General features: G+C 32.2%; 1 protein-coding gene across 2 annotated transcripts; it reads right to left on the reverse strand.

Annotated features, from left to right (window-relative positions):
• Positions 1-1159: 1159 nt before the first annotated feature.
• LOC143045666 (N-acylglucosamine 2-epimerase-like) lies at positions 1160-15825 on the reverse strand. Of its 2 annotated transcripts, none has more exons than XM_076218342.1 (10): positions 15766-15825; positions 10318-10426; positions 9423-9498; positions 8670-8745; positions 8322-8491; positions 7949-8173; positions 7360-7441; positions 6473-6780; positions 4576-4663; positions 1160-1289 (listed from the first exon to the last, which is right to left on the reverse strand). In XM_076218342.1, the coding sequence occupies exons 2-10, from the start codon at positions 10416-10418 to the stop codon at positions 1225-1227; spliced, it is 1191 nt and encodes a 396-aa protein (XP_076074457.1). In that variant the 5' UTR covers positions 10419-10426; positions 15766-15825; the 3' UTR covers positions 1160-1224. The 2 variants fall into 2 exon arrangements, with proteins under 2 accessions (XP_076074457.1, XP_076074466.1); XM_076218351.1 differs by lacking the exon at positions 15766-15825 and adding an exon at positions 11646-12500.
• Positions 15826-27349: the final 11524 nt, after the last annotated feature.

The following is a 27349-nucleotide window of genomic DNA, read 5'->3' on the forward strand; positions in this document are numbered from 1 at the left end:
AAAACAAGATTATCATTCAAGTAAGCAATCGCAAAGTCTTCATATTCAATTGTTCAAAAGAAACCGGGAGCCCCGTTGAGACTGAAAGGGATGTCATTGACATGATCGAATTGAGAGAGTCCTTTGGTACAAGCACAAACAGTTTTTCATAACTTTATTTCATTTCATTTTTCTAACTCGACCTGCCAACAACCGCTCTTTAAATCTAAAGTAGTAAAACAAGAAGACTATCACAAGAGGACAAGTATGTCAAACAAAAGGTAACTGAATAGAAATGGGTTATTTTTTTGTGCCCTTTATAGCTTTGCTGTTCGGTGTGAGCCAAGGTTCAGTGTCGAAGGTCGTACCTTGACCTATAATGGTTTACTTCTATACATTGTTACTTGAATGGAGAGTTGTCTCATTGGCACTCATACCACATCTTCCTATATCTAGTATAGACTATTTTCTTTTATTAGTCTTCTAAAGTCTACATAGATTCCTTCATCCTTTTAATAACTTCAATTAAAGAAATGTTCAAGACGCCTTTAACCTTTAAATGGTCTTCGCCTCAATAATTTCTTCTAATGCCAATTTCATTCATTTTCTAATTCAATGGTACTGTCTAAACTTGTGCGTGGTTTCTTTGTGTCAATTTTCATTTTAAGGTATCAGTCCGGCAAAAATCAGAGTTTTACTTAGCAAAGAGTTTGTGTTTCTTATTTAACAGTACCAAGATGGCTTGCTCAAACTCTGCATGTAATTTTCAATTTTCTTTAGAAATCATCAAAAGTAAAATCCCAAAAATACTGAACTGAAAGGAAAATTCAAAACGGAAAGTCCTTAATCAAATGGAAAAATCAAAAGCTCAAACACATCAAACCAATTGACAACTGTCATATTCCTGACTTGGTACCGGTATTTTCTTATGTAGGAAAAGTGTTTTTGTTTGATTGTTTAAGGCATCTAACTGTAATACTGGCATTAAGCGTTGCATCAGAAGGAAAATGAAGTAAAGGGCAAACAAAAGCTCGGGAACCTCGGGTATTTTATTTTTATTCAATGTCCGTTTAGACCAAAAGGATCAATCGGGTTTTTTTTTGGCGTTTGTTTATAGGAGGGACTATAAACTTTTAACATTCCATCTGAACTCTTATTTAATGGCAAATTACATAAATGATTTTAAAATGTTAGAATTTAATAAATGATGCTAATATGTACAAGTATTTCAAAACTCATCATATTTTACTTGTTCATTGCTTCTAACATTTGTTCACACATCATTAGTGCTCTTGGAACATGGAAACAACCTGTAAGATATGTAGAATAATAAGATATCATTTTATAATTTTGTGTCAAAAGCCGTAAATACGAAATTTAAACAAAAATAAACAGAATTATAAAAGAAGCCAACAATTGTTGTATGACATCTTTGATTTTTCAAAACAATTGTTCAGGATATAAAGAGAGAAACTGCTTAAATTAAAAGGCTAAATCTGTAAACTGATAACCATATAAAACCAAATATTGACCTCATACGGATTTGGCTATGTCCGTTTATAAATTTTAAAATTATAAAGAAACTAAGGTTTCAACTCCCTCAAGCAAAATTGATCTTAGATGCATTTGGCTATTTTTTATGTATTATTTTGTCATTGGTAGACTCATGAATATGACATTTGTTAACCATTCGTTTGATGTGTTTGCACTTTTGTATACGGACTTTCTGTTTTGAGGGAGCTCGCTATTTTTGTAATGTTACTTTTTAGCTCTTTAACTGTTTCTGTTTTATACATCTTTGAGAGTTCCTGATGAACATGAATCCAGAAAAGCGCCCCGGAAACTTGCAATAACATAGTTTTTGGTGGGGTTCGGGTTGCTTATTTTTTATTTTTCTATGTTGTGCCATTCATTTGTATCATTGTTTGTTTGTTTGTCTTTTTCATTTTTAGCCATGGCGTTGTCAGTTTATTTTCGATTTATGAGTTTGACAGTCCCTCTGGTATCTTTCGTCTCTCTTTTGTAATAATTTAAGATGTTTTTTTTCTTTTTTTTTACAGCACTGGGTCGATACCTCCGCTGGTGGACTATCAGGCCCCGAAAGTATCAATAGCTAAGTATATGTATATATATAGCCAGTACTTCGATACTGAAATAATTTTTAACAAACCTTTCTAAAATTGTCCGTGTAAAAAAATTGAAATTATATAGACTCGAAATAAAGGTTGTTCTAAAAAATAGATTTTTTTTTAAGGTACTTTTTGTTCTATATCACTTCAACTGTTTTGATTCTTATACATACTCAGCTTTCAAATATTCGGTTTTAAGCGTTCCTCGGGAACTAGGGGAGGTGAATCCATAAAGGACTTCTAACGCATGACTTTAACGTGTTGTTTTATTGTCGAGCCTTCGACTTTAGTCGAAAAAGCGAGACTAAGCGATCCTACATTCCGTCGTCGTCGGTGGCGTCCACAAATATTCACTCTGTGGTTAAAGTTTTTGAAATTTTGATAACTTTCTTAAACTATACTGGATTTCTACCAAACTTGGACAGAAGCTTGTTTATGATGAGAAGAAAGTATCAAGAAGTAAATTTTGTAAAAATAAAATTCCATTTTTTCCGTATTTTACTTATAAATGGACTTAGTTTTTCTGCGAGGAAACATTACATTCACTCTGTGGTTAAAGTTTTTAAAATTTTAATAACTTTCATAAACCATCCATGATTTGTACCAAACTTGGAAAGAAGATTGTTTTTGATCATAAGATAGTATCAAGAAGAAAATTTTTTTAAATAAATTTCCACTTTTCCGTATTTTACTTATAAATGGACTTAGTTTTTTTGCCAGAAACAAAACATTCACTCTGTGGTTTAAGTTTTTAAATATTTTATAATGTTCCTAAACTATCCTGGATTTCTACCAAATTTGGACAAAAGCTTGTTTCTGATCATAAGATATGATTCAGAAGTAAATTTTGTAAAAAAAAAATCCACTTTTTCTGTATTTTACTTATAAATGGACTTAGTTTTTCTTCCAGTTAACATTACATACAGTCTGCAGTTAAAGTTTATAAAACATTTATTAGATTCATAAACTATCCTGGATTTTTACCAAACTTGGTTTTATTGATGTTTTTCCTCATTTTTGTTGAGTCTGCGATTAACATCAAAAGTAGGCGAGACACTGGGTTCCGCGGAACCCTTACGAATTATTATTTTTACAGCTCTGGGTTGGTTCCTCTGCTGGAGAACTATCAGTCCCCGAGGGTATCACCAGCTTAGTAGTCCATTCTTTGGTACTGACATGTTTTTTTACAAACCCAAATTAAACCCGTTGAATAATTGCATGCGTCTGAAGCGCTTTTCTGTATTCACCTTCAACAGGAACGCTTAAAGACGAGGATGTCTAAGAACCAATGAGCCATATGTAAAAAAAAAATACATAGGCAAACTACTAGGTCAAGTAATCAAGTATTTCTCCAAATAATATCTTTGTATATTTTGAACAAATTTGCAGATGCGAGTTTATCACAAAAGATATACGACAGTTATGCGATCACTTATAATAACTAGATTCTGTCCATTGCTATTATTTGCTGAGAAAATTATGAAGAAACTTTCATATTTGAGTATGACTTTTAAGAAAAATTGATGTTTTCGACAAGCAAGAAGTAATTTATAGAAGGAATTGAAAACGTGTCGCATGGAATGGAATAACAAGATGAAGGTTGGCGCAATGTATTTAGACGTTGTGATTTATTAGTTATCAAAGGTACCAGGGTTATAATTTAATACGCCAGACGCGCTTTTCTTCCACATAAGACTCATCAGTGACTCTCAGATCAAAATAATTATAAAGCCAAACAAGTACAAAGTTGAGGAGCATTTAGGACCGAAAATCCAAAAAGTTGTGCCAAATACGTCTAAGGTAATTTATTCCTGGGATAAGAAAATCCTTAGTTTCTCGAAAAATTTTTGTAATAGAAAATTTTGTAAAATTGTGACTTTGTAATTTACATTGAAAGTGCAAGACATGTGGTCCACATAGTCGGACGGACAAATGTAAACCAACATAGCCCTCTCCAGGAGCGAGAGTATCAGGAAATCATCCCTTCGTAAATTTTACGGACGCCACCACGAGCTTGTTGACACACATATGATATCGGATATGTTTCTTACGTCGTAACTACAATCCCCTTCTCTTTTATGAATGTTACCAACCTAATGAGACTATTTACCGGATTTTGTTATAACATGAGCAATACGACGGGTGCCAATTGTGGAGCAGGATCTGCTTACCCTTCCGGAGCACCTGATACCCCCCCCCCCCCCCCCCCCAGTTTTTGGTGGGGTTCGTGTTGCTTATTCTTAAGGTTTTTTTTATGTTGTGTCATGTATAAATAAAGGAAACAGTAATATACCGCTGTTCAAAATTCATGTGTCTGTTTGTCTTTTTTCATTTTTAGCCATGGCGTTGTCAGTTTATTTCCAATATATGAGTTTGACTGTGTGTCTTGTATCTTTCGTCCCTCTTCTACTGAAATTAATTGTCATATTTGCGAACAGTTCTAATAGAACAGTGTATTATAATTTACCTTTCCACACACCACCTTTAGATCTAATTTTGACTTTTCCTTCTCTGTCTAAATAACCATACCATTCTCCTTGTACTTTGTCGACAAACTAAAACAAAGAATTGATTTTACTGAGAAATCTATGAGGAGGTTAACAATTTTGTGTATGATTTATAAATATTTTATAAAATGTCACCAGTGTCTGAGCAGAAAGTTGATGAATCTGGGCTACGCCACAGAATCTCTTCTTCTTAAAATAATTTGTTTCAATTTTCACAGATAACATAATAGTCTTGAAGTATATATTCTAGGTACTGGCGTTGTTTATCATCTTATTTACGTGTTTAAAGTGTGTTTTTATTTGTCTTTGTAAACTATTTACCTTTAACCTTTACTGTTTAGTCCATTTTTTGGTAATATCCTTTTGGTGTGGCTAGGTTTTTATACATCACGTCGTTGTGGGATTATGCTATGATCATATTTTGTATTATTGTCTTTTATTTTTGCTTATGTTCTATGTCTATATGCCATTTTCTTTGCTGACATATTGATTTGTCTTAACAGTGATTAAATAATCAGTTTAACACAATGTTGACTGTTATACCCCTATTTTGACATCTTTACCTATTATGTCTGTTTGTTTTGTTCCCATATTTTTTGGCAATATAATGAAATTTAATGAGACTGTCATAAAAGGGAGAGGTTTATCTAGCTATGAAACCAAATGTGAATCGACATTTTCCACTGTATCTAGCCAACCTTATTGATGGTTAACACACTCATTTTGCTTTATGACAACTATTCTGGATGATTAAATAAATCAAGCTTTTTTGAGATTTCCTGTTTGCAACTCATTAATCACACTGGAATCTTTCCATATGCGTTGAATAGTCTTATTCCTACTAATCATACAAACACGAATTGGGATATAATTTGTAAAAAATATGGACGCGACTGTCCAACTATTTTGTACCATAGTTTATCCAGAAAATAGCTGTGACAGTCATTTTGAAATTACCGACAGTTATCAAATACACCGACAGTTATCAACATTCACTTACAGTCTTTAACAGTTCAAGAACATCTTATGGGTAAAGGCAGTTGTTTTGTCCAGAAATTATGAACAAAATAAAACAAATACCATAATTGGAAATAAAAAAAATAAAAAAACTTCAAACAAGAACACCAAAGAAACAGTTAATGACAAAAGAAATGCGAAGTATACCAAAGGGACAATCAAACTCATAACGGTGCTATACGATATCTCAGCATTTGAAGTACACCAACAGATAATAAGGTTAGGATGACAAGATGTTCTTATCATCAGGTTGATACGTTGACCTTACTTTCAGTAACTGCTAGCATTCATTAATACGGTATCAATTCCTATTACATGTATATGGTGGGTTTTTTAAATTAATCTATCGTTAAAACTTTTTGCTGTATATTAGTTTTATTGGATGTCCTTTTACCAGCGGCGTTATGTTAATCTACTGATCGAAAGTAAAAGAAGAAGTATTGATATGTCACATTTTCATGTGTCTGTAACAAGTCAAAACATCGTCAATTGTTGTCTAATGTTGTCTAACGTCATATCTTATTGTGTCTCGTTTTTTGGATTATTGGCTGCAAAATAAGTGATTGTTTTTGTTTATTAGTAAATATACACAGCTTTTATAACTCTGGACTATTGAGAACTTGGCATATTTGTATGGATACCAGTCTTGGTTGTGCACTCTATAGATGTCTTTTTGTTAATTTTGTCATTGAGTTGCTCTCTTATTGACGTATACCACTCATCTCTCTATATGCTCTACTAATATATTTCCCATTTTGCTCAATTCTATAAAAATAAGTATGTCTATATATTACATCTCATTTTCAACATTTCAATATTGTCTATGTGTGACATACTTACATGAGAATAGCTATAATCAAATATTTGAGCAAAAATGTCTAAATGTTTGACATCTTTAGTATGTTTATATGCCATTAGAAATGAAATCATTGCTTCATTATGTGGCCACCATAACTTCAAATCCCATTCCAACTGTGCCGGTGACCATCCATCGACATCTAGAAAATAATATAGTCCACCATACTGCTTGTCCCAGCCATAGTTATAGGGGTTGATCATAAAAGTCTGTATTGCTGTCTCTGCTAGTTCTGTTTTATTTTTTCTACTAGCTAAATCAAGTAGGAACCAGCCTGCTTCAATTGCGTGACCTGAAATATCCAAGATGGGTGGATCTTTATTTGCTTATCATTTAACAAAAAAAAACGACCAAACATAATTCAGTGAGTTTTCATTCATTAGATTGGTTTTAAGACCAATGTATGCTGATGTAAAACATTACTATGGATTTAAATATCTTGTCAAATGCTATGTGACTTTCTAACTTATCAATTCAAAATGAGGAGATGTTGTTTGATTGCCAATAAGACAACTATTTAACAAAATCAAAATTAAGCAGATTTAAACAAGTAAACAGGTTAAAGTTCTGAATTCAACAGTGAGCAAACCTTTACTGTATACTAAGCTACGACATGACAAAAAGGAAATTAATTCGAATGAAAAAAATGCCTTATTTATGACAAAAAAAATTACAGACATCAACCAACAACAACCACCCAATAACAAACTTCTGACTTGGGACTAGCACATATAGAATGTAGCAAAGTTAAACATATTAATGAGCACTGAACCCTCCTACAGCATAAGAACAAACTGTGAAAAAAACAGATGGAAATGGCTTGACTAAACAGAAAATCACGATTTTAAAAGCCGGTAACTAATTTACATACCAGGGGTCATAAGTCTGCCACCACTTCCCTCGAGTTCACTGCCGTCCAAACCAACATTCTCCAGTACAGCAGTTCCATCTCGCTTGAAATACGAAGAAATATTAAGTTTTAAGTGTTCACAGTATATTTATGCAAAATATGAATAAAGAAATGTTTTCATTATTAATATAAACCATTACATGTCTTTTGTTATATGGCAATTCTATAACGTTCTTGCGGGGAACGTTTCTAACTATGAAGACTTTCGTTTGCAAAGGCTATTATTTAGTCACAAATTTTCCTTGGAGTTTGAGGTATTTTTGTTATTTTACTTTTTTTTACATTTACGAAAGTGACTTATATATCAAAGTCCCCGTATAAAATCTTAAGAATAAAACAATTTTAAACAAAAACATATATTTTGACAAAAAATGATTTCATTCTCCCTGCTATACAGTCAGACATGTGCATATATTTATATGTAGAATCAAGAAGATTAACTGTTCGTCTATTTCTAGAATCATTTTGGATTGCGTTCTTATAATAAACATTTTATCACTAACTTACATCGTTCTGAGTAACCGTCATTTGACCCTTCCGTTATCAATACCTTAACATGTTTGAACACCTCTGCAACAGCCCAATCGGTTGCTTTACTGTACTTGTTTGACAGAGAGTTGTCCATGGTTTCTATCTGACTGATTATACCCATCATCATCATGGGTACAGCAAGAGAACTATGTGGTGGAGCTCCCTCTAGGGATTGTCTTCCTATTTCTGTGTCGTCTTCCATCACCCAATGTACAATTTTGTCCATCATCATTAAGGCTTCTTTCTAAATGGTATTACAGGGAATATGAAAATAACTATGCTGTTTTAAAGTGTTAAACTATAGACAGAGAGTAAAATGTTTTTGGGAATGAATAATAATTCAGAACCTGAATCAAAAATAAAACTCAGCATAATACCAAATGTAAGTTTACCTTATAACTTTGTTTCCCAGTAACTATTCCTAGCTCAGACATGGCCATTAAGTAAAAGCATTCCGAGAATATCGTTCGTTGTAATTTTACAGGTTTCCCTTCTTTAGTCAACGCAAAGTAACATCTGTATGTTTCAGGGTTTCTAGCAAACTTTTGTAGAAATTCTGCGCCTTTAAAAAGAAGAAAAAAATGTCAAAATCATGATCATTCTGTAACAAGATGGAAACATTAATTACATTTTCTGGGGAACAAAAATGGACATAAATCTGTTTTTCTTGTAATGTAGTCTACTATATATGATTATAATTGATATATTAAAAGTATAGTACTTTCAAAGTGTAAACGAACCTTTTATAGCTGCCTCAAGAATTTCTGGTTTTTGAAAACGTTTCATCTCTTTGTATAATCTGGCGTACATCCAGACCTAATCAAACGTAAAACAAAAATTGACAGTATAAAGGCTTATTAATGAAATATCGCATATATCTATGCAGAAAATGTTTAAAGGAAAGCAAGGGACAACTAGCAGCAAAAATAAACTCAGAAGAACAAACTTCATCATGACCCAATAATATACAAAAAATGTATAAGAAAAACAATTGTCAACAAATCACTTTCCAAAGTTGAGCAGCATTCTTGTAAGTAGTTAACATCTATCAGGGAAATATTGTCAAAAGTCTGCAACATCGTATCAACTAGAGTCTTAAACATATACTTTATATGCAAGTGTTCATGATATATAAATTTTGAATTGCGACATGACTTAACAATGGAATAGTTTCACGCTTTCCATCGTTTTTTTTTTGTTCTTAAAGGGAAGGAGTAGGACTGGTATAGATATTCCCCCCTGTAAAAAACGCATTATTATCATCCTTTAATGATCTTGTGATTTGATTTTAGGTACTTTTTATTGTCTAATAGAACTAAATTTAACCGGTTTAATAAGCAAATCAAAATTTTTGCTTCAAAAACCGTCTTGTAATATGGGCCATTTTTAATCATTGTAGACATGTGGTCGCTGTTAGAAGTTATTTTCGTCAATATTTTCTGTATCTAATCTCATTGTAATACACAAATTCAAAGCTTTATGTTGATACCAACCTGTCGTGCTTGAAGCCATACGTGTTTCGTCTCATCATATATTTTCCCATCTTTGTCAATACAATTAAAAAATCCACTGTTGAAGAAAATATTAGACATAATTCAGGGATTATAAAATTACAAAAACAATTTTTCTTTGTTGCTATAATTTCCATGCATTTTAAAAATAAAAGTCAATTAGTAAAATCCTTCATTTTTGTCATTTTAGAATTTTAGTCATTCATTTATGTCCTCCTTCTGAATCCTGAAAAAGAGACATTAATGTAAATGGACATTAGGGTACGACTATCGAACATAAAAAAGGCGAGGGGGTATTTTTTTCCTTTAAAAATATTCTGATCCCCAATTTGATCATAAACAAATATTATGGTCAAGAAGATGAAAAAAAAATTCTGAACAAAAAAAAAATCTTTAATGATTTTGAAATTTGTTATTAAAAGACGAGTTTTCTTTGCCGAATGGATTCGTTCCAGCTGATTTTTGTATATGGGAAAACATGGTTTGTACATTAGATAAGATTGTGATTTAACAAGCTTTCAGTATCTACGAGTACTCTTAGGTCGTTATTTTCGTTCATTGCATCAGTATATACCAGGTCGTTGGTTTTAACGTTTGAACTGTTTTAACTCCCAGGACTTTTAAGCTACCTTACGGTTTTGATTTGCATATTGCTGAAGGCTGTACGGTGATCTATAGTTGTTTTAACATCTGTATCCTTTGGTATTTGGATGATAGTTGTCTCATTGATGAGGATATTGTTACCACTGTGCCATATTTTTATAACGTGTAAGGCAATAAAAAAAAGTCTAAATGCATCGTATGATTTCAATTTCTGGATATTTATCTAGAATACACATACATGTACTATAGTAAAATCAATTTATAAAAAGCTTACCCATTTACAGTGTCATGTGAATGTTTGACCCAGAAGTTCACTGTTCTATCTAAGTCAGATCTGACTGTTTCTAAAAACTCTTGTAGTCTTTTTTCTGACATAACTTGACCTAGAAACCAAAAAATAATAAAAAGTTTAACCTTGAAGAAAGGCCGAATTAGATAGATAATGCAGTTAGCTGCACAATAACAAACACAATTCTATATTAATATTCTTGTAAATAAAATCATCATAGATTAAATTTTGCATTTACGCAAGACTCTCGTTTCGTCGTCAAAAGACTCATCACAAAAGACTCATCAGTGACGCTCGAATCCAAAAAAGTTTACAAGGCCAAATAAAGTACGAAGTTGAAGAGCACTGAGGACTAAAATTCCTAAAAGCTTTGACAATAACAGCTGAGGTAATCTATTCCTGAGGTAAAAAAAGCCTGAGTATTCCAAAAATTAAAAAGTTTTGTAAACAGTTAATTTATAAATATGACCATACCAAAGATAATTCATGTCAGCACTTCTTACTGGGCAGGTGATACCCTCTTTAATTGTTATAAAATACACCAAATAACATAATATTACTAACTAAATCTCGATTTATATTCAATTTTTAGAAATTTGCCTGTGACGTAACTAATTGGGGCGTTGATACATTTCTGTGACACACAGTTCGTAATCCTTTTATGCTGTTGTTGTGTACTGTCCTAAATTAATTTGAGGTATTCGTTGTATTTCTATGGTTCACATGTTGAAATGTATTACTTATTGTATTTCTCTGTTCTGAGTGTTCTTGCATTTATTTGTATTGTATTCCTGTCATGTAATGTTGTCATTTTAGTAGTAAAGTTAACATTGCCATAAAACGCGAGGTTTGACTAGCCACGAAACAAGGTTCAACCCAGCATGTTTTCTGAAAATATCCTGTACCTAATCAGGAATACGGCAGTTGTTATATAATATTTCGTTTCTATGTATGTTGCATTGTAGTTTGTTTTTGTTATACTTCAGGGTTCCTGTTGTTTCGTTGTTTTCCTCTTATAGTTGGCGTCTGGCGTAATAAATTACAATCCTGGTACCTATGATAACAATTATCACCACTGGGTCGATGCCACTGCTGTTGGACGTTTCGTCCCCGAGGGTATCACCAGCCCATTAGTCAGCGCTTCGCAGCTGACATGAATATCACTTATATGGTTATTTTTATAAATTTTCGGTTACAAAAGTTTTAATTTTTCGAAAAACTATGGATTTTCTTATCCCAGGAATAGATTTCCTTAGCCGCATTTTGCACAATTATTTGGAATTTTGGGTCCTCAATGTTCTTCAACTTTGTACTTGTTTGACTTTATAACTACAGTCGACTCTCGTTGTCTCGAAGTCAGCCGGACCAGAGAAATATTTCAAGATACACGTAGTTCGACTCAAACGAAAACCGGAAGTTTGACAGAACATGGGACACAACTCTTGCTTAGCTTGGTAAAGCTAAAATAAATCCGGATGAATATGGGAAGGGGATCGATATTCTGGTATCAGATCGATGTATTTGTATGTCATGGTCTTTAATTATTATAATAACATTATTTTCACTTATTCAATTGTTTCAGTTACAATTTTTTCCTATGGCTTTTATCCGAGAGAGTAATTTCCAATCGATAGTTTCGTTAATCAGGTCGTTTATAGTTGACAAAATTGTTTATTCTAGGATACAAGAGATTTTAGAAAATTTATATTCCTCTTCATTTTGTTTCATCTCACTCTTTCTTTTCAAAAGAAAATACAACAAGATTAAAGACGCCGATTGAGTCGTTTTTAGGTGATCATCAACGGAAGTCATAATCCTTACTTTATACATACCCAAGCTCATTAGTGTAAATCACAATTAATTGTTTTGTAAACATTTTAAATACTTTTTCATGAACATTAACAATGTATCACTAATTATTTATAAAAATTCTATAAAAGACAATCTTAGGTAAACACTCGTGGAAATAGCATGTCATAAATCAATACAGTGGTCAGTGACTGGAAATTTATTTACACGTGTATTGTCAGATTAACTCTTCAATCCATTTAAATGCCGGAGGTTATGTTTTGACATATGTGTATTAGTTCGAGATAAATATTGAATTTTGAATGCTTTTGTTAACCTTGGGATCGTAAATTTAGTTCGACTCAACCGAAATTTCGACTCAACCGAAATTTCGACTCATCCAATTTCGACTCATCAGGAGTCCAATTACGTACATTTATATGGAACAAAGCTCGGGACCACGTGAAAACTTTCGACTCATCCGAAATTTCGAGTCAACCGAGTTCGGGACAACGAGAGTTAACTGTATTTTGATCTGAGCGTCACTGGTGAGTCTTATGTAGACGAAACGCGCAACTGGCGTAATAAATTATAATCCTGGTTTCTATGATAACTATTTCCCTCGGTTTTAGTATGTATCCCGGATTTGTTGTCTTTCAATCGACTTATGACTTTTGAACTGCGTTATACTACTGTTGCCTTTATCTAATTTCTATAAATGACCAAACGATCGACGCCATAGTTTTAAAGTTGAAAAGTAAAATGTTAACAAATTTCCCATAATTTGTTTCATGTTAAGCTACAAATCTATTACTTTTTCTTCCATTGTGTTGGTAAGTTGTTGAAATTCTCAAGGCATTTAAGGTTTGAACACCCATTATAATCTGTTATGTAGAAGGTTTGTTTATTTTTGATGTCTCATTTAAAGCATTATTTATAAAGGCGTTTTAATTACATAATATTGATTGTAAACTTTAAATAATAAAAAGAAATAGAAAATATATAACGGATGTATAATTACTTGGGAAGCTTTAGTATCAAAAGAAACATTAAAAGAAAAGCTTTACTCGTCTAGAATCAACCGTGCTTGATGGTGTTGAAATTTAAGTTTCTAAATTATAAAGATTGATGAACGGATAATTAAAATACAGCCCGTAACAGAAAAGTGATCGAATTCGCGTTTCTTTACCGTCAGCATAAGTTACGTTATCGACAAACTTATTTCAGAAGTGACATAATTTAATTTTCTTCATCGACAAAATATTTAATGTGCAACGTGTAAGTTTTCATTGTTTAGGTCGAAGATTTTTTAACACAGTAAAACATTTTTTATAGTCAACCTCTGTCATTGGCATTTTCATTTTAACGGTAAAACGTTTCTACAATAAACATGACCTCATCGATTTGCTCAATGTAGATATTGTATACTGCTTGCACTGTGAATATATATGGGATTCAACACTGTAATAGTTTTTCTTTCGTCTGATACAGAATACCCCATATCTTTTCTTTTTCATAGCTATCTGTTTATTATGTCCCCGGGATTATGCCAATCATACATTGTTGCAATACCGACATGCCTATACTTTGTCACAGAAAAAAAATACAAATGTACCCTTTAACATTTGAAATGTTGAAGACAAAATTGCTCTATATCTTAAGTTATTGACGAATATTTGAAATTTAAACCTCTATACGATGTGATGTACGGCATTTCATTTTATCATTGGTAATGATCCATATCTGACAGAGAAGAAATATTCATAATTCTCAGAAAGTTTTCATAAATAATGTTAGATACCACTAATCGTTCCAACAATCAAGACAACAGAGACAAATATGGAAAAAAATATGAAAACGAAAAGATATGACTTAAGTGTTAGCATGTTCACGGAGATGGCACTCAATTTACAAAAAAAATAATTGATTTTTTAAGGAACTGTAGAGGTCTCCACATGTTTTCAACAAGGGAAGAATTCAAAACCTTGAATATGAAAGCCTCGAAATCCATGATACTTTTTCTGTGCGGTAGTTATATCTACAAATTCCAATCATGTACACGACATATAATACATGTATATTCATACATGTATATTTATATATTGGGAATTTATTTTTGTTTCCAAACAGAATTATAAGGTTATGTATAAGTGCCTCCGTTCACTGCACAATTGTTAATTGTCTTCCTAAAGACCAGCAAAAATTAATGGCACAAGTTCACGTAGTCATAAAAAAAGTCGTATAATTTACGTTATCGAACAAAAAATCAGAAATACGGAATATTATGTGAATCGTTAGGAAATCCGTTTCCCCTACATGTTTTAAAAGTCAAAGAAAAATGTTTTCCCTGATACAAACGTTTTAAGAACCAGCTTTGTGTAACCTATAGACAAATTCGACTGGATGTAAGGAAGTTGATATGTTTACTCTGATTTGAAATTATCTTTTAGAACTTTTTTTAGTAATTGAGAACCTATGTTGTTTATGGGTAATAGGTGAAATGTTGCATGATCCCTCAAAATGACAGCAAGCGCATTTTTCCGGACGATTTTCAATTGTACACTGCTAAAAACTGTCAGGTCCTGGCCATGGTATATTTTGGAGAAAATTTTTTTTACTGATTTTTACTAAAAAAAATATTCTCTGTGTGTGCCATTGCAAGAAATAGTTTTGCTCGTTATTTTGTCAGATTTAAAAAAAAATCTCAACTAAATTTTCCCGTTTAAACTGTACTAGAAAAAAGTTTGGCATGTGAAACGGACGAAGACATATTCTAACAGAAGTACAAATACAAGTCCTCCCCTTTGTGTATACATATGAGAAAACATTTCAAAGTTATTGATTGAATTCAAATCCATAACACATACGGTACACATTGTAGTCCGAAAAAATAAAGGACTTCATTCCTATCAAACACCTTTTTAATTGTTTACCAGTATATTTCTTTTAGTTTTGGGTAAAATTGTAAATTTAGGAAATAATACTATCAAGACGTCCTTCCATAAATCTTTTTTTTTTCTGTTCTGACTTTGAAGAAATGACTACTTTTCGCCCAATCGAAATGGTGCATGGACATATTTTGTTTCATATTATTAGAATTATTTTCAATATTATCAATATTAAACTTGATTATCGACACATGAAAGTTTGTCAGCATGGTCAATCTTTTTAACGTTAAAGTACCAATAGTTCGGTCACTACTCAATTAAGTTTGTCGTTAACGTAGCTAATTTTGACGGTAAAGAAACATCAATTCGATCATTTCTCTGTTACGGGCTGTAAATGTTTGTTATAAATCATCCGAGCACTGAATATTGAGCAAGGATACTCCTGGAGACTTACATTCTCAAAAACCAACGGTCTAATCTATATAAAAACGAGAAATACGTATAAACTACATAAACAAAGGACAACCACTGTACATCAGATTCCTGTTGTACAGTGTTGTATGTTATATATCAAAACTCGGCGAATGATATATTTAGTTATCAGCAGTGGTATCTACACAGTGCTCTTATATACATATAACACTATACATTCGGTGCTTCTTTTGACAGAATGAATGCCACTTTAAATATATCTTTGCGTTATAGTATTTCAAGGAAGTATTCTTTTTAAGAAAAATAAATATAATATAGTACCTACGTTTATATCTATTTAATCGTCCAACCTTCAACTTTATCTTAACCTCTTATCTTATCTTCATCGACGACATATTTATATTAGCATTATGATATAGGAAAGCGTTAAAATGGCCAGTTTTGAAAAAGAATAACAATTCAAAATTCAAACACTTGATTTAATACTTGATATTTCATTTTCTAGTTCGTGAACAAAACAATGCCATTGTTGATAAACACAATTTTAATAACTTTACAATAAACGCTCTATATGTTATTAAACTAGAATAAAAACAATCTTATCTGCAATATTTATTTTTCTTCTTGGTCAAGAAATTAGAAATTTCAATTTAGTTTTAAATCCGACATGCCCAAATGGCATTTCTTTTGAAAAGCATCCTTCGTAATAATTTAGCAGAATTTGTACAAAGGAAAGACAACAGATACTAAAGAGACATGCAAACTCATAATTGGAAATTAAACTGACAACGCAATGCAAAAATACGAAAAAGACAAACAACAGTATACAACCACAACATAGAAAACTTAAGACTGAGCAAATCGAACCTATTAAAAACTGGGGATAATCTCAAGTCCTTCTCAACATGAAGCACCTGTGGTATTACTCATGAAAAAAACAAACCCAGGTGATGTCCCATTATGGGAAAAGAAGGACGGGATTGTGTTTACAACGATAGGAACATATATATCGTCAACTGTGAAACAAATATTCCATAACAGTCGAACAGCTCGTTATGGTGTCCGTAAAATTTTCAAAGGAATAACTTTAGGTTCACCACTTTGGACTCTTGGGTTTAATAGCTTCCATGTGAAATAATGTTAGGAAACACAAGCCATTAAATATCGTATTAACTGGAAAACACAGTGGCTGCCACAATGTAACAACATAGAAATAGAAAGTTTACAGTTGGGAAGCTGAATCCTTCCCTTAATTGTAAAATTTATTTCTCATCCGACATTGTCAATTTTAGACGTAATTCAAGATATGAGGCAGACTTAACTTATCTGATGTTTCTTTTATTTCAAGGATGATGAGATACATCCGATCAACGTAGTCACCAAACTTCGAATTTTTCAACTTTCTTCTTTATAAGCATGACAAATTAAAAAACATCTGCAGGGGTCGGTGGTTCAACTTGTCGTAAGTGCTAACGCGTCGTTAAAATTTCTTAATCATTCGATTAAATTTATAAACAAAAAAGGACCAACATAGATAGATTTGTGATAGGCACAAATCACTTTGTTAAAAAAAACAACTCAAAACAGGCAAATTTCTTGAAACCTGAAAAATCTAGACGGTAATTTGTATTTATTCACAACATATATGTTATGTTTGGTGGGCATATTTTTATATAAACAGTCAGTATTCCTATAAAAACGAATTGCGCTTCTCTTCTTGACGATATGTGATTTTTTTCAAAATAGGCAGATTACATAAAGAGGGGATAAGGAGTACTTCCTTTATTTACGACTAGAAATAGAGTGTGGGGTTTTGATAAATAATTCCGAACTAAATAAAGACAACAGTAGTACACCGCTGTTTAAAAGTCATAAATCGATTGAGAAAAAACAAATCCGGATTACAAAATAAAACAACGTATTCAATTTTCCCATTATAAAATTTCAATTCGCACTTAAGGAGATGTTCTTGCACATAAAATATTACAGAGATTATGTAATTTTCTCGTCATAATTTCATTGACAGAGATCCCTCACAAGGCAACACTATGAATGTAAAAGTTGAAGTCACCTAGTCGATATTTTTACAACACCAAATCTTCTTTGGCCGTTTTATTAATTAATTCTTTAAACTTTTACATTTGTTTTGGAGTAGGGTGTAAAACAGGGCATGCAATTGACCGATCTGTATATTATTGTGTCCTTTAATTGGATACATACGATAACATTCTAATTATTGTGAATACATTTTCAACCTTCAACAACACTTCAGGTTAAAGCAGTCATATACTAGCATTCTTCAAGCAGTCGTTAGAATTGATGAACGAGGCTCCGACAAGATATTGTTGATCAATAACAGGCAATTTAGATCTTTATAGGTCCGAGATGTACATCCTTAATTATAACGACTTCATATGGTCGTGGCAGTCCAAAAAAGGTCGTCGAGCGTCAGAGTTATCTTGGAGAAGACACAGGCAGATGTCTCTGAATTTGTTTACCTGTATGACTTGTATAATCTAATATTTTGTATTATATAAGAGCATATTGGTAAACAAACTTCAGAGCCAAATGTCTGAGCATTGGTATGTTGCTGTCGCTCTTTAGTTTTTCTCCAGACTTTGTTTTTTTTTTATTAATTATCTGTCTAATTAACGTACACCCCACGCCTCCCTGAAACCCTATGCCTTTGCATTCAAATTTAATCTAATCAAACATAGATATCCTATCATGAGACACATATTGTATGTGTGATATATTTTTATATAAGTAAATACTTGTTTGAATTTTTCACCTTTACTGATATGGAAGTTAAAGCATTATTAGCAGGCCAAAGTCACATATAACAAAGTAGAACGTTAACATTCGTTTAGTCATGAATAGAAATTTACCTTGATAAATATTACCATAAAATAATTATATGGGATTACATATTGTGTCCACTTGACAAAAGTTGGCAGTAATATGAATACGACGATTATCGTTCTTGTGTCCATTGATTAACAATCAGAACCCGTTTCATAAATATCCCCCCCCCCCCCTCCTCACCAATACATGAAATTACCTGCGTTTTACGCGTCTTTTAGAGACGAGACACACGTATGGCATAAACTATTTTAAGCTAGGTAGGTATCGATGATGAGTTTATTTATTGACTACACTTTTGTTCACAAAGTTTCAACTGTTATGTCATAACGTGAAAACTAAGTTTATAAATCTAGAAATTTAAAGACTAATTTAAACCAAAAGGCCCGATATTGGAAAATTTTAATATAAAAAAGAAAATAGACATACAAAGAGAAAATAATATAGTTCCTCACAACTATTTGTGTTTAAAATGAAACGAGGAGGTCTGAAAAAAATTTAAATCTTGAATATCGTATATAAGTCATAGTTAAAGTATTGAAAGAATGATCCTCAATCGGTTAGTATTTCTAGAAATTTTCACTTGTCCTTTATTGAATCCAATATCTAGTCTACGATTTGAGTTTTTACTATGATGTAGCATGTTTATCTATCGTCATAAAAATTCATAATAGCTAATAAAATTAGTGTATATGGGTAACTAAGTCTTTATAAAAGAGGAGCGAAAGATAACAGAGGGACAGTCAAACTCGTAGATCGAAAATAAACTGACAACTTCATGGTTGAAAAGGAAACAGAAAAATAATAGTACACAACACACAACATAGACAACTAAAGACTAAGCAACACAAACCCCATCAAAAACTGTGGATACTCTTAGGTGTTCCTGAGGATGCAGATCCTGCTCTACATGTGGCACCCGTCGTGTTGCTCATGTTATTACAAATCTGGTAAATAGAATTAATTCGGTCAGTCACATTTGCAAAAAGGGAAGGGGATTGTAGAAGCGACATAAGGAACATATCTGATATCATCTGTGAAACGGTAATTACATAACAGTCAATCAACTCCATATAAATGAATACAGTAACATTCATTTTTGTTGGAAAATTTTTAAAAATGTGAATTTTTCACTTAGATTTAGGAATGCAATAACTATATTTTGTATATGGTTTCTGGCAAGGTCTACATGCCCGTCAAACAGAATTCATCTGACTTCGACATCAACATAAAAAAATTGCGTGGTTAAGTCCAAATCTCAGATACTATTAGTTTAGCTATTAACTAAATTTCTTGTATGGAATAATTGTAACGTTTAGATGTCGGACTAGCAAGTATCCTCTGACCTTGACATACTTTTTTATGGTTAATTGGTCAATCTATTTATTATCTAGCGTGGCATATATGTTTGAAACACTAAGCAATATGTCAACTATATTTGGTGTCTATACGGATTATAACGTGTATACGTCCATGTTATAGGATTTATCGGCCCTTTACCATATTTTCATGTTTCATTGGTCAATAATAAGTTTTCCTGTTTTCGTCTGTTTATCAGATACTATAATAATAGGCCAACAGTTTTTGGTGTATGGAATTAATGGAAGGTGTACATGTTGTCTGTTAATGTAAATCTGACCTTGAACTAATTTTCATAGTTAATTAGTCAACGATGTCAAGTTTTAATGTTTTTTTCTTCTTCAGATACCAAAAGCAATAGGGGAAATATATTTCGTGAATGGTATATGTGAGATGAACATGTCTGTTTGGCAGAGTACAATTGATCTTGACATCATTTAAAATGAGCGTTGATAGTGTTAATTTTATTTGAAATTTATATAGATACAGGAAGATGTGGTAGGAGTGCCAATGAGACAACTCTCCATCCAAATAACAATGTATAAAAGTAAACCATTATTGGTCAATGTACAGCCTTCAACACGGAGCCTTGGCTCACACCGAACAACAAGCTATAAAGGGTCCCAAAATTACTATCGATTTAACGTTTCTGTAACATGCGTAAAAAATATCGATTATCAACTGAAAGAATTTCAAATCTACAGAAACAACAAATTGATGTAAATTGAACTTATAAAATTTTCATACATCGTTAAAATTCATTTTTTGAGATGATTGTTGCTGAAATCAATATTGCCATTAGAATCATATTTTTCAGCAAAGATAAGAAAACAATTTCCACAGCAATCAATTAATTTAGAATAAGAAAACAAAAGACCACTTTCGATTTCATCCGTCACCGGATCAAACTCGTCAACTATGCTGGCCTTTATGACGTCATTTACCAGATAGATGGGATCGTCTGTATCCCTGCACTATAAATGTTCATCAAGCGTCTTAGTGATTGTCATTGTGCAGGATAAACCAGAACTAATGTTTGTTTTGTAAGTACTTAATCACATTTCGCTAATGACAGTAGTGCTGATTGTTTAATATGAAAATTTAATTTGCCGAATAATTTGTGCAATATAACATTATAATTTTCCAACCTCTCGCTCAACATTGGAATGGAAGTGACGATGCCACTGAATGCATGAATGACGTTCACTAAAACCAGAGTTTTTCACGGAAATGCATCGAACTCGAAAGTTGTCTATTAAATATGCAAAACGTGTAAAATCGAATTACACCGATAAACGTTATCGGATTTATAAAAACAAATCATATTTGTTATAAGTGGATTTTTAAAAAATAATTTATTTGTTAACTTATAGTTGAGATTCTTAGAAGGAGAACAAAACGAGGAATTTCATTGTTGCCATCCGTGTATTGAACTAGTTATACAAAACAATCCAAGCTGTTTAATGTTTCTGAATCGACTGCAATTAAATATATAATATCCATATGAGCGGTATCTCCTGACACTTTTACACATGGAAATAAATAGAAACGTCGTTCATTATTTTTATGTTTGATTTTCGATAAAATCGTATTGTTTACCGTGAAAAGTATGTATGATTAGAAAATTACACTAGACAGTACGCTCTTTGCATCTAGTTTGAAGAAAATTAGTGAAAACAAATGGCTACAGAAAAAACTGAACCTGATCAACATGAACCTAATCAGAAACTAGGGTTGATCTAAGGTGTTCTAGAAGGGTAACTGTTATCTTGGTCTCGATCTTGGTAAATACACATTAGGTGATGTCACAATCGAGGAAAGGACAACGGGTTATGGTAACAGCAATTGGAACAAATCGTGATCATATTTGACACAGATATTTTAGAACGATCAGACAAAAAACACAATCAAATCAAAGAAAATTGGTCAAAGCGGAAGAGAATTACAACAAATCTATAATTGTGTACAGTGACTATAACTGATGTGCTTATTCCTTACTTTGCCAGCTTTATTTAGACAAACATAAAAACCACTTTAAATATGACAGAGCAATGTTTGGAAGTTTAAAAGAATTAAAGAAAGCCAAAGTTTGCAAATACGTGAGAGAATGGAAGGGGTCAATCAGATATCTTCATATTGTTCTCTGTAGCCACGAGTGTGACAGGCACCATGAATTATAAGCAATTTTGGCATACTACTTGTACCATAGCTAAATATTTTGAGGGTGCAGTTCATGTAATGAAAAAAGCCATTGCTATAGAGCATAAAAATCAAATGATCCATTAAATTTCAGTCTTAAATATTTATTGGAAAAGAGATTAGAGCTAACTTCAAAAATCCAAAGGGACAAATTTGAAAAAAATGAAAAAGTAAAATCACAAAAAAAACTGAATTCCCAGCGAAATTCAAAACGGAAAGTCCATCATCTAATGGCAAAATCAAATGATAAAACACATCAAACGAATGGACAACAACTGTCATAATCCTCACTTGGTACAGGCATTTTCAAATGTAGAAAATGGTGGATTGAACCTGGTTCTATAGCGCTTAACATCTCACTTGTATGACAGTCGCATCAAATTCCATTATATTTTCACGGATGTGCCTCTACCCCTTGAGTCGCATAATCTTTCACCCCCAAGCTATACATTATATTTTAATGAAAAAGTAGTTTTTAAACCAATAATTTTTTACTAAGAAGCTGGCATTTGGTTAAATTCCATCATAGAAATCATTTCTATATAGATTATACTGTACAAAATCCACAAAAGTAGTATTTTATCATGAAACTTGCATATAAGGCCTCAAAATTTGTAACTCATTTAACTAGGGAGAGGTGTTTGAGAAAACAGACCACTCAAAACGTCTATTTCTGCATACAATGAATGAATAATCCAGGTTTTCTAGCTTATATAATTAGTTTATGTAGCCTCCACCGAATTGTAATCTCTATCTCACAATCACAATCTGCAAATTTGGTTGCAGGCGAGCCAAAAACCCAAACTGTTCTTTGTGTAAAAAAAGAATGAAACTGACCGATATGTATTTGTTTTATCAATTGGATGTATGCTATCAATAGTCATCACCCTTTGAATTACACATACATATATATTCAATTTTAAACGGCCCTTAATTTTAATGTTGTAAAAGATTTTTTCAAGCAATCATTAAAACTGATGAACAAATAGTACTGCAACCAGAGTTCATTTTTTAAAACTTTAATGGTCCGGAAGAACACACACCTAAATTATATGTCGATGGAAAGAGGAAAACGTGTACAATAAGAAAAGTTGGGTCGTAAACATCCAGAGTGGTCACATTTTGGAGAAATTGAGGTAAAAGGTCAGACCTAAAAATATCAATATTTCAACCAGAAGGACAAAAAGGAGAAATTTTCTGATATTTATTCAAAAGATTGATACAAAAACGATTCAATCATTAGCATATGCTATAAACGATGTTAAAACGACAAATTTGACTATTTATATGAAGAGCTGCCATTACAAAATGGCGTTGATTTGGAACCTTCTGATTATTTTCCATATATGACATAGCAAAAGAAGAAGTGGCCTTGACCTTTTCACATCCATAAACTTTCATATTGTGTATAGTGTTTCACTACAGTATATTGCAGAATTATTTTCTAAACTATAAAACACCAGTTTATCAAATTATTTCAATATTTTTTCTATCTTTGAAAAAAACAAAAATTCAAGCGCTGAAACAGTGTTTTTAATTTTGCATCTAAAAGGTTGTGTATTTTGTGAAAATTCGTATCCAGTTATAGATAAGTACATATTGTGTATTTGCAAAGTCTGGACAGATCAGTTATAACACAATTATACCATAGTCACCCGAGGCGAATGCGAGGTTTAAAAACAAATCATAAGTGTTATTTGCCTTGATTAGGGGGGTTGGTTGAATGTAAAACAAAGTCAGCTTGGTGCAAGAACATTGTCTTAAAGGGATAATCCTGGTAAACAAGTTATCTCATCAATTTTTTAAGGGAAGGATGAAGAATTATACAATGTAATGCCTATTTTCTAATGTTGTAATTCAAAATCAGTCATGATCCTTATATAACTTTTAAAAGCGCCACACAATAGCTCAAGTATTCATAAATAGGGACATGAATCAATCTCTTAGTCATCATATGCGGATTCAGTACGCGTATGAGCATTACAACACACTTCCCTTTTTTACAAGAACAAGTTCGGCGAAGGACAGAGTTTGTTAAAAGCAAACAGTGTTTGAATACAACTGCCATCTGGAGCGTAAATACCGTCTTGAATCGGGCAAACTCGTCAGATATAGTCTTACCTTTGCATAGCAAACACAAAAGAAATGTGAGTACAAAGTTTCGATCAATGTTCGTGACCCATATTCCCATATGCATATGCATGATATGTCTGCACGGCCAATCCCAATTGTAATGGGGCGAATGTTGCTACAGAAACGATTGATTTTGTAATAGCCATACATTTACGAATTTTGTTATCTTTAGGGACACTATACGGTTCAGAAGCGCCTTTGTGTTATTTTTCATCAGTTAACTAACAAATGAACTTAACTGTGCGGGATGTATCAAGTTCGCAGTCACGTCCGGTCAGAATGGGGACGTTAAATCCGATGCCTTGTGTAAAGAGAGTGCCTAGTTCTTTGCACGTTAAAAACCCTTGCAACAACTCTTTGAGGGGTCCGTAGGTGGCCTGTTGCAAAGGAAAATTTCTGTCCCAATCCAATATACCATCATTTTCCAGTGGCAGCCTGAGTCCAAAATTTCCCGGCCATCATCTCGAATGGCCTCTATCATGACAAGACCTACCTATTGTTTTTATTTTTTTAACTTGTTCTCGTCCTGAACATGCATGCAATATTTGCCACTGGACGTTACGCAACCAACAATCAATCAATCAATCTAATTTAAAGACGCAACAATTTTGCCTTCTGGTGCAAGTCTCATAACATCATTGATGATTCGCCCAAGGAAAGCAGAATATCAAGAGAAGTTAGTTGTAGCATCACCTTGTCACACAGCAAATCTCTTCGAAACTTCAATGTTACTTTTTCCCCTACCACTTGCATGCATATTAATTGCTCTGAGGTTAAACTTTGACATACAATGTATTTTCGCACAATATTAACTATAGTCATTATCCGGAAAAGCCTCTTATCCAAAGGATTTGGTTAACTTTTATAAAAAGTCAAAATTTTATTAACAAAAATATAACTTTTTTACAGAAAATACACGAAAGAACTACTATATATATTCAAATCATTCAAAAATAAATTAACTTTTCTTACAAAATCTACATAATCACATCGAAACTATCAAATTCAATGTGAAGGAAAAACTAAATAGTGGAGCTGATTGACGGATAGGAAATTTCCGTAATTAAAAAAGGTACAAATGATGTTTTTATTTTTGAGTTTTTGACAAAATTATTTGGAATTTGCCCAACCAAATTTGCATGCAGTATCGCAACAATATATTTTTTCCTCTCAAATATCAAATACTGTTTTTGAATCATATGTTTTCTCGTTTTCAAAGAAAAACCCGTTAAATTTCTATCTAAAAAAACAGCCAACTTTAAGTTTGAAAGTTTTACTTGGAGATGGTATTATATATATGTTTTCATCATTCCGATGATTCTTGATGATATGTGATTAGAAAATATTTACGAAAATAGCGGGAAATTTAACCAAAAAATATATTTTTGGATTTTAAGGTAACTACACAAAACCGTAAATTGAGGGGTACCCCCATTAAAGGGATAAAATACAAAAATGTGACCATAGAAACTTTTTACGACCCGACGGAAATTAAAATATAGATATTATTCTATCATTTAAAACAATTTGCAGCCGTGTGTTATTCCGGACCATTAAACTCGTTAACTAAGCGTCTTTTTCGATGTCAGTTGCAGTACTAAAAGGCTCTTATTACATGTTATTGGTCCACAACAGATTATTTATACCTTTACCAGCCCGTGATTAACTGATATATTACGGTCTTTTTATGGAGGTCTTCGGACGTCAGAGCAATCTTGGACAAGAGATTCCTTAGTAACTTAGTTACTGGTGTTTTGTTGGGGCTATATGGTATTTTGTTTTCTTGTCTTACCTGAACTCACTGCTTCATTTAAGTACATCATAATACTCCCTTTTATTAAAATACAATCTTAGCTAATAAAGTTGTCTTTTTTTATATAAGTATGTTCGATTTGTTTGATACGATGTAGTTTAGACTTGTATGCATTGAAATTATTGGCATTATGCAAAGATGCATAGAACTAAATGCACCTTTATCAAAGCAAACTTCGCATAACAAAGTGGAACATTACCATAAAATCACATGGGACTATTGTTTCCATTCGTCAAAAGACATTTAAGTTTAAAGTAACATTATGTCATATAAACACTACGATTATCAGACCCCGTTTCATCAATACATTTTTTCCTTTACAATACATGAAATTAATAACTTGCATTTGAGTCTTTTACAAAAGTGTAAGGCAGGTATATATGGAAGGATTATTTGCTAACTAAAATTGTGTTTACATAGTTTCATTTATTATGTCATAATGTATAACAAAAGTTTATTTTTAGATCGAAAAGTTTCTAAAGACTAATTTTAACTATAAATTTAAGGGCTCAATATGGGGAACAAAAGAAAAGAAAAAAAGAAAATACTGTAACAACATGTACAAAGAGAAGGAAAAAAAATTCTTGACAATCAGTTTGCTTTTAAAAATAAACGAGCAGGTAAGAAAAAATAAAAATCTTGAATATCGAATATAAGTCATAGTATCATTATTTACATCCTTACGCATATTACTATTTCTGGAAATTTCCATCTGTCCATTATTGATTGCAAGTTTTAGTCTTCAATTTGTGTTTTCACTATATCGGAAGATTTTTGTAAGCGATTATGACTGAGTATCATGTTCATGGTTAAGCGGATAACTTTTTTTTTGTAATGTGAATTTCTCATTTATGATAAGTAATAGGACAACTATATTTTGTATATGGGTTCCTTGCAAGTTCTAAATATCCATCAAACTTAGTTCATCTGATCTCGACTTCATTTCAAGTTATAGGTCAACGTTTGATGTGGAACAACTGTAACGTGTAGGTTTCTGACTAGCATGTAGCAACTTTTCATAGTTCAGTGGTCAATGTTATTATTTTTCTGATTTGGTATATTTTTCAGTTAGTATATATATAAGCCGTTAATAACATATGTTTGGTATATGAAATGTAAAAGTGTATATATGTCCGTCTGCATGGATTCATTTGCATTGGCCTTATTTTTATGATCATTGGTCATTGTTAAGTTTCATGGTTTGGTCTGACAGGGTTCATCTGACCTTGACCGTATTTTCATGGTTAATTTGTCCTTTTCCAATTTTTGTACTTAGGTCTTTTCTTGGATGATCATAAGCAACTGCGTAAGTATAATTGATTTATTGTATGTTTGTAAGGTGTACATGTCTTTCTGTCAGAGTTGATCTGACCTTGAGTTCGTTAATAATAAACATTGATAATGTTAATTATATTTGAAATTCATAGAAAAACTTTTTACACTGTCAACATGAATTAATTAATGATAAGTAAAGCAGGCGAACCATTTCAGCGTATGAACTCTTGTTTTGAAACCAGAAAAGTATTAAATGTCAAAATGACAG

The sequence above is a fragment of the Mytilus galloprovincialis genome, chromosome 1 (assembly GCF_965363235.1).
Source record: "Mytilus galloprovincialis chromosome 1, xbMytGall1.hap1.1, whole genome shotgun sequence".
Lineage (NCBI taxonomy): Eukaryota > Metazoa > Mollusca > Bivalvia > Mytilida > Mytilidae > Mytilus > Mytilus galloprovincialis.